This window comes from Pan paniscus, chromosome 22 (genome assembly GCF_029289425.2).
Source record: "Pan paniscus chromosome 22, NHGRI_mPanPan1-v2.0_pri, whole genome shotgun sequence".
NCBI lineage: Eukaryota > Metazoa > Chordata > Mammalia > Primates > Hominidae > Pan > Pan paniscus.
Window position 1 is genome coordinate 26,843,835 of NC_073271.2, and position 17,902 is coordinate 26,861,736.

General features: G+C 33.9%; 2 protein-coding genes across 2 annotated transcripts; both read right to left on the reverse strand.

Moving 5' to 3' along the window:
* Positions 1 to 11,399: 11,399 nt before the first annotated feature.
* On the reverse strand, positions 11,400 to 16,550 carry LOC117977371 (putative per-hexamer repeat protein 5). Its single transcript, XM_063601252.1, has 2 exons — positions 16,282 to 16,550; positions 11,400 to 12,072 (listed from the first exon to the last, which is right to left on the reverse strand). Exons 1-2 carry the CDS (start codon positions 16,548 to 16,550, stop codon positions 11,400 to 11,402), a joined length of 942 nt encoding a protein of 313 aa, XP_063457322.1.
* A 30-nt stretch (positions 16,551 to 16,580) lies between these two features.
* LOC103785200 (keratin-associated protein 21-2) lies at positions 16,581 to 16,862 on the reverse strand. The gene has a single exon (XM_008965786.1). The coding sequence runs from the start codon at positions 16,860 to 16,862 to the stop codon at positions 16,581 to 16,583; it is 282 nt and encodes a 93-aa protein (XP_008964034.1).
* Positions 16,863 to 17,902: the final 1,040 nt, after the last annotated feature.

The following is a 17,902-nucleotide window of genomic DNA, read 5'->3' on the forward strand; positions in this document are numbered from 1 at the left end:
TAGCAAAGACTTGAAACCAACTCAAATGCCCACCAATGATAGACTGGATAAAGAAAATGTGTCACATATACACCATGGAATACTATGCAGCCATAAAAAAGAATGAGTTCATGTCCTTTGCAGGAACATGGATGAAGCTGGAAACCATCATTCTCAGCAAACTAACACAGGACAGAAAAACACACCGCATGTTCTGACTCATAAGTGGGAGCTGAACAATGAGAACACATGGACACAGGGAGCGGAACGTCACATACCAGGGCCTGTCGGGGCTTGGGGGCTAGGGGAGGAATAGCATTAGGAGAAATACCTATTGTACATGATAGGTTGATGGGTGCAGCTAACAACCATGGCACATGTATACCTATGCAACAAACATTCACGTTCTGCACATGTATCCCAGAAATTAAAGTATAAAAAAAATTAGTTTTAACTAACATCCAAAATGGATTAAAAGTTCATCAATTTAAAAAGTCTTTGCAACATGAATGAATAATTTTCATCTTCTTTAAACTAATCATGTGAATTCGCAATATGCACTCTCCCAGCAGTTTTAGAATGAGCACTACTTAGTGAAGGGTCTTTTGAAATATAATTGTAACTATATGTAAAATACAACTGTTTTCTATAACATTTTACATTTTTGCCTATATAATCAAAATGAAAGTATTATTTATGTGCTCAGTTTCACAAGTTTGGAAGCTTTCCTACCTTTTCCTGTGATCTATAGATTACTCAAACTCTTCAGAATTGTCTCTTCCTTGAAGTCTTTGAAGCTATCTGGGTAGCTTTTAGGGGTAGGTGTAGAACAATTTCCTCAAGAATTTCATAGATACTAAACTACATATATTTCCTATCTATTTTAGCAACATTCAGCAATTTAGGTCTTCCTGGAGAAAATACATTTTTCTAGATTTTAACATTTTTAACATAAATCAATAGAAAGTATTACCCAATAGCTTTGACTTCTCTGTCAGCTGGCTTTGTCTTCTTATTTATCCCTAATTTGTGTGCTTGCCTGTTTTTTTCCTTCTTTGAAAAATCACTTAGATATTTATCACCAAGGTACAAAAAGCTCTTGGATTTATTATACTTTATACTGCTTTTCAGTTTTCTATTCATTAATTTTAGCTAAAATTATTATTTTCTCCCGCTTTTTTTGTCTATTTTTTCTTTATATAAATTTTCAAATTCAATAGCTTTTTGTTCCATTTTTACATTTATATAATAAGAATGTAATAAAGGTGCTTAATTCTATAACTTTCCTGTAAATACAGCTTTGGCAATATACCAGAGGTTTTTATATGCAGTCTCCTTGCTTATTAAATTTTAATTTATTTTCTTCTTTGACTACAAAATTGTTTATTCTCACATTTTTTAACATTATTTTTCTTCTGTTATTTATTTCTAGCTTTCTAATATTGTTCTCAGTGTCTGTAATCTACACTAATTCTATCTTTTGGAATATATTGATGTTCAATTTAAAAAAAACCTTACAAGTGCTTAAAAGAAGGTGATTTTCTGTAGTGCATGGAATTTATTACATAGTCTTGAAATCTTTTTAATTTCCCATTCATTTATCTGTGTTCAATGTAATCTTTTAAGGACTAAAGGAGGCAATTAGTTTCACACTAGTACTGATTTTCTGCCAATATCTCTAGATACAACATTTACTTTGGTTTTGACTTTATAGGTTTCAATACTATGTCACTTGTTGAGTTACATTTCAGTAAAATATAAGCCTCCTTTGTAATTGTTTAAACAGGTTACGTTTATTTAAAGTTTCATATTAAATTTGCAAGCATTTTTATATTTGTTCCATTTGATAACTAATCTTCACATTTAATTTTTAACTTCTGATTTATTTTTACATGTGTGTCTCATAGAAATTATGTATTAGTATTTGTACTTTGCTTTTGTATTTACTCAATTTATGTATTTATTTGAAAAGCTAAATTTGTCATGTATATTTGTATCTCACTTCTGTCTCTTAATATAACATTTTGTTTTACATCCTTCTTTTTTGTGTCCTTTATTTTCTCTATTTTGTTTTATAGTCTGGGTTTCTTCTATTTCCGACATCCCCAAATTACCTTTATTTTTATTGTTATATTCACTGAACATTTTCCTAGTTTTCTAATTATTTTTACTCTTAGCACTTAATTTATTTCTTTAGGTTTGAGACATATGTTAATTATCTATACTAAACTGTATGTTTAAATGGTTTTAATACTTAACATTACCCCTTGGAACCAAAACTCTCCTATTTATCAATTATTTGTTCCTATTCAACCTTCAGTTGAGTAGTGTATATCTTCAAGTAGTTTTGGGGTTTTTTTTAATTGTTTTACCTTGGTTTGTTTTTCCATTTTCCAAGTTACATTAGTAATCCTTCCTGGAGGTTTGCATATTTGAAAATAATTTAATGTTATCTCAATCTATGAACAATATTGGGGTAAGGTTAAAATTCTTGATGTAGCAACTCTTTTCCTCAAGATATTGTAGTTGATATTCTATTTCCTTCTGATTTCCTAGCTATGGAAGAAAAGGACAGAATTGTTACTGTTCTCTTTAGATGGCTCTCCCTAGTCCCATGTAGGTTTCGGTTTATTCATGAAGTTCAATAATCCTGGTAAGTTATGCTTTGTTGTTTCTGCTTTTCATTTATCTTGATGAACATTGACAACTCTTGTTATCAGTAGATTTAATTTTTTCAATTTAATAAAATTTTCACCTACTGTACCATTTAATGTTTTTGTTTCTTTTTTTTTTCAATTGTTTTCATTGAAGATACCTGTTATGCTTGTTTTGGAGTGCCGTCATCTTCTGGACAACATCTAATTGGATGCTACCACCTTCTGGTCACTTTGTTCACCATGACTATTTGTTGGATTCAATATTATATTTTTCATGTCTATCCTCTATCACTGATACATTTTTATTCATATTATTTTCTTTCTTTCTTCACTTTAAAATCTTTTCTGATATTATTTCTTCCCTCATTTTATTTTCTAATTCTACCAATACCTTTTCTTATCTCAGTATAGTGACTTATTTAATTTGGTATTGAGTTGATCTTCTTAATTTTTTTTTGGTATTAAGCAGTACATTCTAAATTTTTCTTCTGGTTCCTAGTGTAAATCATTTTCAGAAATATTGTTCTGTGTATGTTTTTAGTAATATATTAATCTTCTTTGTTGTTGCAAAACATTTACAACAGTCCCATGCTGTGGTGTGTTTTTTATTCTTTTTGGGAAAGTTCATTCAAGGTTACTATCTTTCATTAAGTCTTTTTTGGTAATCTGGGAAATACCCGAATCCATTCCTTCTTCATATCTGGATTAAAACCTGCAATTTCACCACCATCTTATTCTGAATTTTTTCCTTTTCCTTTCCTTCAGTGCTTTGAAATAGCTCCAACTATGCCAAAGATATTTTAAAAATAAATGACTTACTTAGCAAAAATACAGATATCTATATATTTGTGGAAAAGGCTGATTGGCTTATGTAAAATTGTTACTAATTATGCAATTGGACTAAATGGAATTTAAAAATCAATGGTAAAACCCAGGAAGCTTGTAAAAGACCTTAGATTTAGAAATATTTGCTTGAGGCAATTCGCTAGGCTTCTGAGGGCGAATATTTCAAATCATGTTACTGCTACTGCAGTCTCTCTTCATCACCATACTAAAGGTGTCTATAAGCCATTATTTCTTATCACAAAAGCTGCCAATATAAAAATCAAAGCACAACAAATAGCAAAACACACTGTGTCTCCTGCTGTAAAACCTGCTGTGGATGCAGATGTGTGTCCACTATTAAGTGTCAAGAACTAACCAGAAATTTTGAAATGTTTGTGAATAGATGCTTAATTTTACCCAAAACCAAATAAGCAATACTGTAGTTGATTAGCTTATAAAAGGTAACCTATTATTGGCTTACAACCAATAAATGATTATGTTATAAAAGGTAATCATTCATTGGATTACAACCAATAAATGTTCTAAGATATACAAAAAGCAGACTTCCTATCACAAAGGAAACTTTATTAGAAATCTCATTCTAAGCTCCTATTCTTAGAATATTATGATCACAACAATGCAGAATCAACAAATACAAGTGTTTTTTTCTGAGTGTCTGAGTTTTTATGTCTTACAAAAATAAGGTATAAATTCTAAAAACTGAATTCTTTTCATTGATTTGCAAGTACTTAACAATAAAATGTTTGAAAGTGACTCAGAGAAACTTGTATGGAGAGGAAGAGTATTTACATGCAAGGACAAAGAAGGAAACTATATATAAGAAGATGAAGTCAAATATACAGAATGTGTTGGAATTCACAATCTGGGATAAAAATAAATGGCACCTTAGGTCACTAGATAGTCTATAGCCAGAGCAACTAGAACTGTATGGACGGCAAGAGAAGACTCCTACCCCACAGACTCAACAGGAGCCAGAGGCATCACTTTCACCAGCACTGCACAAGCACGCTGGTTGGTTTCCACACCTCTCTGCCAGCAACAGCTGTAAAAACTGTTACCTGTCTGATGATAAATAAAATTAAAATAGTATGGATTTTTTTATTTTGAATTTTCCTAACTACGAGTGGATTTGAATATCTTAATATGTTTGGACTATTGTACTTCTCTTACATAGAATGTCTACTTATAATCATCTGCCTATTTTTCTATTGAGTTATATAACTTTCTATATATTAAGACATTAATATTCCTGTATTGTCCCCATTCATCTCTGGGTTTCTGTTCATGATAGAGGTCTCCATTGTGTGTGTGTATTTGGACGTGTGTGTGTATAATGTGTGTGCATTTGTGTCTGTGTGTGTTGTGTGTGGATGTGGATGTGTACTCCCTTGGTTTTTCTTTTTTGCAGAGGGCTTTTTTAATTTTCATTTTGCTTTGTTTTTTCACTTCACTTTTTATACTTAAACTGTTAATATTTCTGCAATACTTTTTACAGATAGTTAACTGAAGATCCACTTTTATTGTTTTCTAGATGGACGGTCAGTTGTATTGGCACTATTTCTCAAATAATTATTTTTCACCATGTTGTACTATGAAGTTTACCTTATGTTATATTCTCAAAAGTACTCAGATGTGTTTCTAAATTCTTGTTTATATTCCTTTTTATTTTTCTATTCTTAAACCAAAACAATATTCTCATTTCTCATGAGAGAAATTTTTCCCTTGAGTCCTGATAATGTATTTTATGCACATTTTGAATAATTTTATTGAATAAAGAATCCAGTAGATGTCTTAATTTACATATCAATTTAGAAGATTTAAATTTTATGATAGATCTTTCCGGTCAAGATGAAATCTGCATTTCCATTTCTTCAGCTCTTTTTATTTTCTTTCATAAGATATTCTATTATAGTATTGTGCAAATTGAATAAGTCTTTGAAACTTTCTTTCTAGCTTTTCCTGAGCATTGTATAGTTATAGCACATTATCAGAATCATCTCCATTTCTAAATGTAGGTAAGCAGAAAATCTTTTTAAACTTATTTTTCTGGTGTTCATACATCTTACAAGTTTTCTGATTAATTTTGCTATATTTGTTTTACTTTAATAGCTTGAGTTTTCTTTGCACACAAAGATATAATCATCAAAAAGATCATTTCTTTTTTCCAATGTTTTTGCCTGTTATTTTATTTTCTTCTCTCTTTGCACTTGATAATGATGTTGGTAGCTGCTAACCCTGTCTGCTTCTTAATAATAACTAAAATTGCTTTATTATTTGACTGAAGTAGATAAAAACATGCTGCTTTTGCTATTTGGTTAAAATCCTTTATTATATTTAAACAATTTTCTTCTATTGTATTTTATTTCAAATATTTCAAGGTAAGAATTATTTAACTCTATCAAAGACTTTTTCTCACCTAAATATGCAATCTGAGCCAATATTTGAAGCTTACATATCACTTACAATCTTCAGAATTTTGAAAAAGGATGGCACATATCAATTTTCAAAAAACAGCTATTGCTGTTATGAAGATTTTCACTTTAATCAAGGATATCTGAGTTTTGTTTGCCACATAATATTAATCTCAGAAAAATGTGTGCATTTCTGCAGTAGAAATCTACTCATCTCAAAACATGTCCTCAATGACAAATTTTCATGATAAATTTGTAATAGTGTTTCAATGTCTAATTGCATTGATTTACATCCCAGTCGCACTTTATATCTCTTGATCTTACAGTAAATTTAACGTTCTGATTACTGGTACTGCTTCTCCTGTCTTCAGAATATCCCAAGTAGTAATTTTCAGACTTATTTTCAAATCCTTGCTTGTCAGCATTTTCCACAATTAGAATATTGCAAATATTTAAGGAATACTGTTTTGTTTTTTGTGTTTTTCTATTTTGGAGCCCTTCTTTCATTTTAGTTACAATTATTTCCCAATGAAAATTCATTTCCCTTGCCTCATGCCAAGATTGCAAAAATTAGTTTTCCTAAATTGGTTGTTCTACTTTGAGGATTTAATGTCTTTATAGAAAATTTTAATTCAAAACTAAACTTAAATATGTTATGATTTTTCATAGCATTTTTCGTTACTATAAAAATTTTTAGGTTCTTTTTAGTCCCATTAAGTATGGTTACTTCCCCTACGAAATACAGTGACTGAAGTGCTATCCCAGCTTCTCACTATGGATCCCAGGCAACTTTCTATAGCTTGTCTGTAATCAAGTTTCTGATAGCCACTAGTCTTTGCATCTTTAAAAACTACATTACATTTCTCACTCTCAGACTAATTTACGATTTTCTTTTGCAGGGGTAGGAACAGAGTTTTGCTTTTGTTGCCCAGGCTGGAGTGCAATGGCACCATGTTGGCTCACTGCAACCTCCACCTCCCAGGTTCAAGCAATCTTCCACCTCAGCCTCTCAAGCAGCTGGGATTACAGGCACCCGCCACCATGCCTGGCTAATTTTTGTATTTTCAGTAGAGACAGGGTTTCATCATGTTGGTCAGGCTGGTCTCGAACTCCTGATATCAGGTGATCCACCCGCCTTTGCCTCCCAAAGTGCTGGGATTACAGGCGTGAGCCACCACTCCCAGCCTGCAAATGTTTATAAAGTGGAAAGTCTTTTGAAATTAGAGAGACCTGTGTCAGAATCCTGGCTCCACCACTTATAAACTGAACAAACATAAGAAGCGTTCTTCAACTAATTGAGCATCAACTAAAAATGTGTGTGATAATATGTACCCCAATCATTTGTTCAATTTCTATTAATTGAACGTTAATGAAGAAAACAAATACAAATCCTGAGAAAATTATCTTAATGTTAAACTAACTGCAATGTGATGAAAGCATTTTATACGATAAATTATTGCTGAGACCACTGCATCAATTCACTGGACCTGTAATCATAACATATATTCAATTCCACAATTATGGAAAGTGTGTATCTGCTACTTGAAAACATTTGGTTGGAAAACATTTTATTATTTTAAATAGAAAACAATTCAGATCCTTATTTCAAATTTTGATATCACTGAAAAGATTAGTATCGTAGGAAAAGAGATCATGTTGGAGAGTATGACTATTTTGCTTATATTCAGAATTTTAGATGTTACATCTGGAGATTTAAGAAAATATAAACGTTAATTATAGAACATCTATCACTAATTACAGGGAATATGTCTTAGAGAGCCCTGTGCATAAATGTATTAATTAGTCTCTTAAAACCCTGATTACTGCTTTCCCTTTGCAGCCTCCCATAGAGCAAAGAAATTCATTATAATGAAGAGATCTTACAAAAATTCACATTATGCAAATTGCCTTTGGAAATACTATGAAATGTGAACCTCCCAAAAACTTTGAGAAGATATTTTATCCCATGTTATATGTAAGAAAACTGAGTTTTAGGGAGCAATTGTGTTACTAAACCAAAGTAACAAAAGAAATAAGTAGCAAAGAAATATGCCATTGAGGACATAATCCTGGCAAATGATCATCACCTCAACTGTCCTTGAAGAGTTACCAGAATGAGATGACTGTTTCCCAGGGCAACTGAACTATTACCATATTATATCTCCTAATCTCTCTGCATCCTACTGTGAGTAGGTTGCTATATCCCTTCAAGAACTGAAACAGACCATATTCATTATAGCATTAATCCATGAACACATTTATGAGTTCCTCTGCAATGGCTTTACTAATCTTCTTCCTCTTTTCCCTGCTTTGAGTTGCATTTTCTGTACAGATCCCAGAAATCCAGAAATACTGACTCTAACAGTAGGTAGATGATTCAAAGCTCACTTTGAACGTGATATACTCCTTCCTAACTCTGCAATAGAATCGAGCATAATTTTTTCTGACTTTTTGGGTCACATTATTCTTATTCATGTTGCCCTGACCCAACCTTCAATTATTTTTATTACAGAATCACTAAATTACAAAGTAGAAGTGAATAATGTGAATGAATTAATTAAGCCCAAGTTTTGAATGCACATATTTACTCAGACTTTTCTAACTGAAGATGCAAATTCTTCAACAACTTCAGGATAGAAATGTTTACAAGACAGCCTATTCCAATTTCACACTATTCTAGTCTTTAAAAAAAGTTTCTTTGTTTTTTGTTTTTTTTTTTTTTTTTTGAGACAGGATCTCACTCTGTCGCCCAGGCTGGCGTGCAGTGGTGCGATCATGGCTCACTGCAACCTCAACCTCCCAAGCTCAAGTGATCCACCCACCTCAGCCTCCTGAATAGCTGGGACTACAGGTGTGCACCATCATGCCTGGCTAATCCTTGCATTTTTTTTTCATAAACATGATATTTTGCAGAAAAAACAATTTATCTTGTAAAATTTATTTGTCTTTAAATTCTACCCATTGAATCTTGTGGTCTTCAGTGGAAACACAAAGCAGAATAAACCTAATTTTCTGTCTCACACATACACACAAGAAGTCTTTGAAAAATGCCAAACAACCTAAACATAAAACAAGCACGAAACAGAGTACAGAGATAAACTCATTTACAAGCAATAACAGAGAATAGAGGTGGCAACACCAACCAATGACAAAGGGTTTAGTAGGTGGTGTTAAAGAAGCTGGCTTAATTCAGTGAAAAGGGAAACTGGAGCACCGCATATAAAGGTAGGCTCCAGCTGGACTAATGATCTGAGTGTGAAGTGTAAAACTTTAAAAATAATAAAAGAAAGTGTTGCATATCTTTGACATAAAAATAAGGTAGATCTTCTCAAAAAATAACAAATCATAGATTTAAAATGTTTGTTCAATTATGTACGATATGAGCAAAAATAAATGACAGTTTTGGCGATATTTGCAGTGTCTAAAAATGACAAGGAAATTTATCAAGAATATACAATGAAGTCCTACAAATCAGTAAGAAAAAGACAGAAATCTCAATGGAAAAATGGGCAAAGGATATGGAAGAGAAACCACAAAGGTTAACACATACTGGAAGAAATGAAAATGTTCAAACCCGCTAGTAATCAGAGATATGCAAATTAAAACAGCAAGATAACTTTTTACTTCTCAAAAAAACATTAAAAGGTGATATAAAACAATATTGGCACATGTTTGAGGACATATAAGCTGCAATTTGGCAGTTTGGACTGATGCAGACATCCTGGAGACTAACCTGATGGTACTTACTAAAATAAAATATAAACACATCATTTGTCTCAGCAATTTACATTTTGGATTGATTCTCATAGAAGCCCATGGAGGACAGGTTCATTGCACCAGTGCTGTGCTGAAGAGGCTGGGTGTGATTAAGTGTGCATCCCTGAGATACTGAATGGACAAAATCTTGTGTATTAACCACATGGAGTACCAACCAACAATTAGAAATGATAGTTTAAATCTACACATAATAGCATAAACGAGACTTTCAACACAAATAGCACTGAGAGAGAAAAGGTCTTCAGAGGATATAAAATAACACCATTTACATAGATTTAAAATATTTAATAAAATGACCGACTTTCTTGGGACTTTGAAAACATGAATAAGGATGGTTGCATATGAGATAAATTGCAATATGGCTATAAATGAGAGATGAAGGTGGAAACCAAAAAGAAATAGAAGAGAATAAATAAATTATTATGTTAGCAAAATATTAAAACACATAAAGATCCATGCGTGGTCAAACAATAACATTATATGAATAGGGGAGTATATTAATCCTCTACATTTCAAGAAAAATATTAGTGAAGACATCAGTTGTGCACCTGCCCTAACTAAAATTGATGTAAGGACATATATTAATTTACCTAAGATTTTGCTTGCTCAGCCTTTTGTCCTTTCCTCTTGATCCCCAAGACCTATAAAATTTGGGCACACATTCTTGGCTGACTAGCACAACCCCAGTCCACAACCCCCTTTTTTTTTCCATTACACCTATCTTCAGATAAGAGTGGCCACAGAACACATGTGTCCAAACAGGGCAGTCAAAAGTCTTCCAGGAAGTGTTCACCTTCCCCACAACGAAGGAAAAAAGTTTTAAAAGACCTGATGTTCATCATTTATCCTTAGTCGTGCAGGATGTTGGTCATACACAGCAACCACTTTGAAACCATGAGTATGAAAGTCACATAGCAGGAGTGGGGAGTGGGAAGGCAAAAGGGTCCTGATGTTTTCTGACTTCCTTGAGCATTTGTAGTAGTCTTATCTGCTTGGTGCAATAGTTCTTGTTTTATGTATTTTGAAAGCTATTAACATTACATTAATAATGTTGCCTCTTAATTCCCGTGACTTAAGCCCAGGACAGCCAGTCATTTCAGGACTAGTGCATTAACCTCGTAAGTAGATTCCTTTTCTCACTAATCTCCTTATTTTAGTCCTTTGGTCATGCATATTATAATATTTTAGTGTGATGTTCATGTTTGTGTTTAGATATGAATGTAAATAATTAACATACAAAGAATTTAGAAAATACGTAAAAGAGCCAATATTTGGATTCAACCAATAAAATATTGTCATTTTAAGTTGCCATCACCCATCTTGTAAGGAAGCCACAAACCCTGAAACTAATGCTGATTCTGACATAAGAGACCAGTTTTCCTACTGAATAAGGCTTTTTATTAAGAAACTTCCATTTTTATTCCCTTGTAGTATGCACCAATTACGTGGCCCTCCTGTGCTTTTTCAGAAATCCACAATACAAAGACAGAGAAGACGATGTAAAAATTTACAATGGAAAATTAATCAGAATAAAATCTTCTGTCTTCAGTGATGTGATGGAACTACTCAGTCTCCATCCACTGCAAACAGCTTCTTGTATGTTCATTCAGATAGTTAGTGGACCATAGTTAATCTTTACTTAGATGTGAAGATAATGGGTAGGGGATATTTCAACTGGACTTGATCTTGGAGAGGTCATCGTTAAGGCAAGGATCATCTGTGGTGATGATTAGCAGCAAGAGGAATAGCATCTTCTGTAGCAAAATGGTCGACAGCCCCAGCAGCCAGAGCTGTATTTACAGCTGTAGGGAGAGCCAAATCCATATCCAGAGCCATATCCACAGCCATAGCCAGAGGCAGAGCCATATCCACAGCCATAGCCACAGCCAGTTCCATATCCAGAGCCATATTGACAGCCGGAGCCATATCCACAGCCAGAGCCATATCCACAACCATAGCCACAGCCAGTTCCATATCCACAGCCATAGCCAGAGCCAGAGCCATATCCACAGCCATAGCCACAGCCAGAGCCATATCCATAACCATAGCCACAGCCAGTTCCATATCCACAGCCATAGCCAGAGCCAGAGCCATATCCACAGCCATAGCCAGAGCCAGAGCCATATCCACAGCCATAGCCATATCCACAACCATACCCACAGCCAGTTCCATATCCAGAGCCGTATTGACAGCCAGAGCCATATCCACAGCCAGAAACATATCCACAACCATAGCCACAGACAGAGCCATATCCACAGCCATAGCAAGATCCAGAGCCATATCCACAGCCACATCCACAGCCAGAGCCATATCCATAACCATAGCCACAGCCAGAGCCATATCCACAACCATATCCAGAGCCACAATCATATCCACAGACAGAACCCCAGGCAGAGCCATATCTGCATATCTCCTCTTAGATCTGCCTTTGCTGCATCCCAACGTTTTGGTATATTGTGCTTTTATTTTCGTTTGTTTCAAGATATCTTTAGTTTTCCTTTCTTTTTATTCTTGACTCATTTGTTGTTTATGATGATGTTGTTTAGTTTTCATATATTTGCACATTTTCCAAAATTCCTTCCATTATTGATTTGTCGATTCAAACCATTGTGGTTGGAAAAGATACTTAATATAATCACAGTCTTCCTAAATATATTAAGACCTGTTTTGAAACACATTTCAAAACAACAAAAGAAAACTTAAATATGTTAAGACTTCTTTTGAAGCATGTTTTCTGTGTTTTGAGCAGAATTGTATTCTGCTGCTGTTGGATGAAATGTCCTATATATGCCTATTAGGTCCATTTGCTCTAAAGTATAGTTCAGATCTAATGGTTACTTACCTATTTTCTATCTGAATAATCTGTTCATTGATGAAAGAATAATATAATAATAATAGTATAATAAAATACAATAATAAAATAATAGTAATATTACATTGTAAATCTCTCTTCAGGTATATTAATATTTGCTTTACATTTTTAGGTGTTTGACATTGGGTACATATGTGTTTATAATTGTTATGTCTTCTTGATGAGTTAATCCATTTACCATTATATACTGACTTTCTTTTCCTTGTTTTACAGTTTTTTTTAATTCAAAGTCTAATTTATTTGATATATGTATATGGTCTTTTTTTGTTTCAATTTGCATGGAATACCTTTTTCCATCCTTGTTCTTTCAATCTATATGTGTCCTTAAAAGCAACGTGAGTTTCTTGTAGGCAACATTTAGTTGGGTCTTTGTTTATATATATATATATGGATATATATATATGGATATATATGGATATATATGGATATGTATATATAGATATATATATTATATATATGGATATATATATGATATATATATGGATATATATGGATATATATGGATATATATATGGATATATATATGGACATATATATGGATATATATATGGATATATATATGGATATATATATGGATATATATATGGATATATATATGAGCATTTTCTTGTTTTCTGGGTGTTTTGTAGATCTTTTCTTTCCTCCTCTCCGCTGTCTTCCATTGTAATTAGATAATGTTTTTCTACTGATATATGCATTCCACAGTGAGTACTTTCTGGGATCCCTTCAATAACTGAAATAGATCCCACACATTATTGCAGTAATATCTTACCACTCTAATGAGCACTTCTGCAAGGATATTACTAATCTGTTGTCTTTCTTTCTCCTGCTTTGGAAACCATTTTCTGCATGGACTCCCAGAAATCATTTAAAACTTGGTCTAACAGTAGGTTAGCCTCAAAACTCATGTGAAACCTTACATTCTTCTTCCTAACTCTATAATAAAATTGAGTATTATTTCTTGGCATTATAGGCCATATCATTCTTATCCAGCTTGCCTACAACTAACGTTCAATGATCCTTTACATATACAGTCACAGAATTTCAAAGTAGAAGTGAATGATGTGGATAATTTAATTAGGTCCATGTTCAGAGTGCAGAATTACTCAGAATTTTCTAGGGGTTGGAGATACAAATTATTCAATAACTTCAGGATAGGGATGCTAACAAGACAACTTATTCCATCTTCATACTGTGTTAGCCATTTGAAAAGTGTCTTATTTTTTTAAGTCTTCCTGTCTTTAAATTCTATCCATTGGACCTAGTTGTCTTTAGTGAAAAAACAAAGCAGAATAAACCTAATTCTGTATCACACATATACCTTCCCTGCAAAACCTTTAAAAAATGCTAAGAAATATAAATATAAATCAAGCATAGTACAAAGTCCAGAGACCAACTCTTGTATATGTGATAAAATCATAGACTAACGATGGTCACCAACAATCAGTTACAAATGGTGAGCTGTTTAGTAGGTGGTGCTGGAGAATCTAGCTTAATATAATGAAAAATGAAACTGGACCACCACATATAGAGGTGGACTCCAGGTGGATTAATGATCAAAGAGTGAAATGTAAAAATTTTCAATTGACAGATGTAGAATATCAATGAAATAAAGATAATATATATCATCTTTTAAATGACTAAAAAGTCAGAAATTACAGTTTGCAATGTGGTGCAATTATGCACACTATTAACAAAAATAAACAAATGACAGTTGGTGAGATTGTTCCAGTGTCAAAAATAACAAGGGAATTTTATTAGGAACATACAATAAATGCCTACAAATCAATAAGAAAGAGACAGACACCTCTGTTTAGAAAATGAGCAAAGGATGTGGAAGAGAAAATATTAAGGATAACACATATGGAAAGAAATAAAATTGTTCACACCCATTAATAATCAGAGATACATAAATTAAAACAGCAAGATGATATCTTTGTCACTGTGCAAACAAGCAACATTAGCATGTTAGAGTAAACAAATATTGTTACATATGTGAGGACAGATTTTGGGATTGACTTTCATAGAAGCCCATAAGGGTCACGTGCTCATTGCAGCAATGTTGTGCTGAAGAAGAGCTGGGTGTGATTATGTGTGCATCACCGAGATAGAAAAAGGCAAAATCTTGTGTATTAGCCACGTGAAGTATCATATGGCAATGAGAAATAATAGTCTAAATGTACATGTAGTAGCATAAATGAATCATTCACTGCAATTGCGCTGAAAGAAAAGGGGTTTTAAAATATATATATAATAATACAATTTAAACAGGTTTAAAATATATAGTAGAATGGCCAACTTTTGGGGGATACTGACAAGATGAAAAGGGGTATTGCATATAAAATAATAAATTACAAGGTGTTTATGAATGAGAGATGAGTGTGAGAATGGAAATAAAAGATAAATGTAAGAGAATAAATAAATTACTCTGTTAGACAAAAAAAAATAGAAAAAGGGAAAAGAGCTATGTGTGGACAAACAGTAATATGATATAAATAGGAGAGTATATTAAGCTCAAACCTCTACACTTGAAGGAAAAAAATGAGTGAAGTCATAAATTGTACCCCTTCCCAAACTCAAATTGCTGTAGGAACATACGGCCATTTACCTGAGGTTTTGCTTCCTCAGTCTTCTGTCCTTTCCTTTTGATCCCCAAGACCTACAAACTCTGGGCACACATGGCTGACTGACTAGCAGAACCCTTGACCACCTTTTTGTTCTTTACACACCTTTAGCTAAGAGTGGTCACAGTACACATGTGTACAAACAAGGGCAGTCAAAATTCTTCCAGGAAGAGTGTCCCTTCCCAAATAAGAGGACAAAGTTTTAAAAGACCTGATGCTCTTCATCATTTGTCCTTACTTGTGCAGAATGTTGGTCATACACAGCAACCACTTTAAAACCATGAGTATGAAAGTCATACAGAAAGGGTGGGGAGTGGGAACATAAAAGAGCCCTGATCCTTTCTCACCATCTTGAGCACTTGTAGGAGACTTATCTGCTTAGTCTAAGATTTCTTGTTTTACATATTTCAAAAGCCATTAACATTAAATTAATGTTGTTGCCTCTTAATTACCTTGACTTAAGCTCAAACAAGATAGTCATTGCTGAAATAGTGCATTAACCTCATGAGTAGATCCCCTGTCTCATTCTTGGTTCTATTCTAATTCTTTTTTCATGCATGTTTTAAAATTTTGAGCTTAATATTTGTGCTCATGTTTAAATAAAAATGTAAAGAGTTAACATACAAGGAATTAAGAAATATGTAAAACACAAGTATTTGGATTCAACCAATAAAATAACATTGTCTTATTTAAAGTTGTGGTCACACAGCTTTTGAGGCAGCCACAAATCCTCAAATTAAGGAGACATTAAGGAGACCAGACTTCTTAGTGAGTAAGGCCTTTTATTAAGAAAATTCTATTTTTTTTCCATTTTAGTATGCTCCAATTATATAGTCCTCTTGTGTTTCAGCAAATAGTCATGGCACAAAGATTCAGAAAAAGATGTAAGAGCTTACATTAGAAAATTACACTAGAAAATTAATCAGAATAAAATCTCCTCTCTTCAGCGATGTGATGAAACTACTCAGTCTCCATCCACTGCCAACAGCTTCTATTATATGCATTCAGATAGTCAGGTGACCATAGTCAACCTTTACTTAGATGTGAAGATAATGGGTAGGGGAGATTTCAATTGAACTTGACCTTGGAGAGGTCATTGCAAAGCCAAGGATGACCTATAGTGATGATTAGTAGCAAGAGGAATAGCGTCTTCTGTAGCAAAGTGGTCGGTAGCCACAGCAGCTAGAGCTGTATCCACAGCCATAATGAGAGCCAAATCCATATCCAGAGCCATATCCACAGCCAGAGCCGTATCCACAGCCATAGCCACAGCCAGTTCCATAGCCAGAGCCATATCTACAGTCAGAGCCGTATCCACAGCCATAGCCACAGCCAGTTCCATAGCCAGAGCCATATCTACAGCCAGAGCCATATCCACAGCCATTGCAAAGCCAAGGATGACCTGTAGTGATAATTAGTAGCAAGAGGAATAGCATCTTCTGTAGCAAAGTGGTCGGTAGCCACAGAAGCTAGAGCTGTATCCACAGCCATAACGAGAGCCAAATCCATATCCAGAGCAATATCCACAGCCATATCCACAGCCAGAGCCGTATCCACAGCCAGTTCCATAGCCAGAGCCATATCTACAGCCAGAGCCGTATCCACAGCCATAGCCACAACCATATCCACAGCCGGAACTCCAGCCAGAGCCATATCCACAGCCCCCACAAGAGTTTCTGTAGTAGTTGCAACACATGATTTCAGGAGGTTAGATTTCAGTTGAGGTGTAGGAGGATATTTCTGAAGTGTGAGTGTCCTCTACTCTTCTAAGACCTTTATATACTTCCAGGGATGCATGGGTCATCCTCACATGGGCTCTATTTGCTCATTTTATAATCATCTGCCTAAAATGAGCTCATTCTGTGTACATCTACTTTCTTTGGAATTCATAATTTGCTTATGACTTCCCTAGGAATATTTTTATGCCTGAAAAGAAAACAAATATACAAGTTCCAAACACACAAGCTTATACAACCATAATTTTGTTTTCCATAGTTTCATTTCATAGCCATGACACAACACATCACCAAAATATGTTTGACCTATAAATGTATGTTTATCATTCTGTTCTTGTAAGGTCTTGAGAATTATCTATTTAATAAGGAGTTCTACTCACTGCTCTTAATACCATCATCATCATCATTTCTTCTTATTCTTTCCTAATACCTTGGTGTTCTTTTCTTATCATAGTCACTAAAAATTACTAAATCATGGTTTTTGGACAAAGAATTGGGGATTTCCACGTGCTACCTCCACTTCTTGAAACCCTCTCCTTCTCTCTGAAGAAAAGTTTGACCATTCCCCCCTTTTCTAGGCAGTCTATGACCTTCTCTTGCTTGAAAAAAAATTTTTTGTTAAACGTCTGACAGGTCAGTTATGTAATATGTGTCATTTAAAATTTATAGAATAAACTTTTGATTTTTCCACTTAAAGTGAGGGGAATTCCTTGGTTCACAACTTTGTTGTTGACGTCCAGTTGTTAAATTCTGTTCTTAAACACAGGTTTGTTTGTGTTTAAGAACCGAATTAACAATCGGATATCCATAACAATTGGACCACTCTGATGTTTATGCTGTACATCGGTGCTTTCTACTGAATAATAATTTCCAGCATATTCTGGACCCAAAACTGAGGTGGAGCTTCATTAGATATCCTTAACCCACACTGCTGATACCTTCTACTGCCCTTCTGTGCCACACCCAAAAATGCAGGAGCTCTGCAATGTCCCTGCTGCAT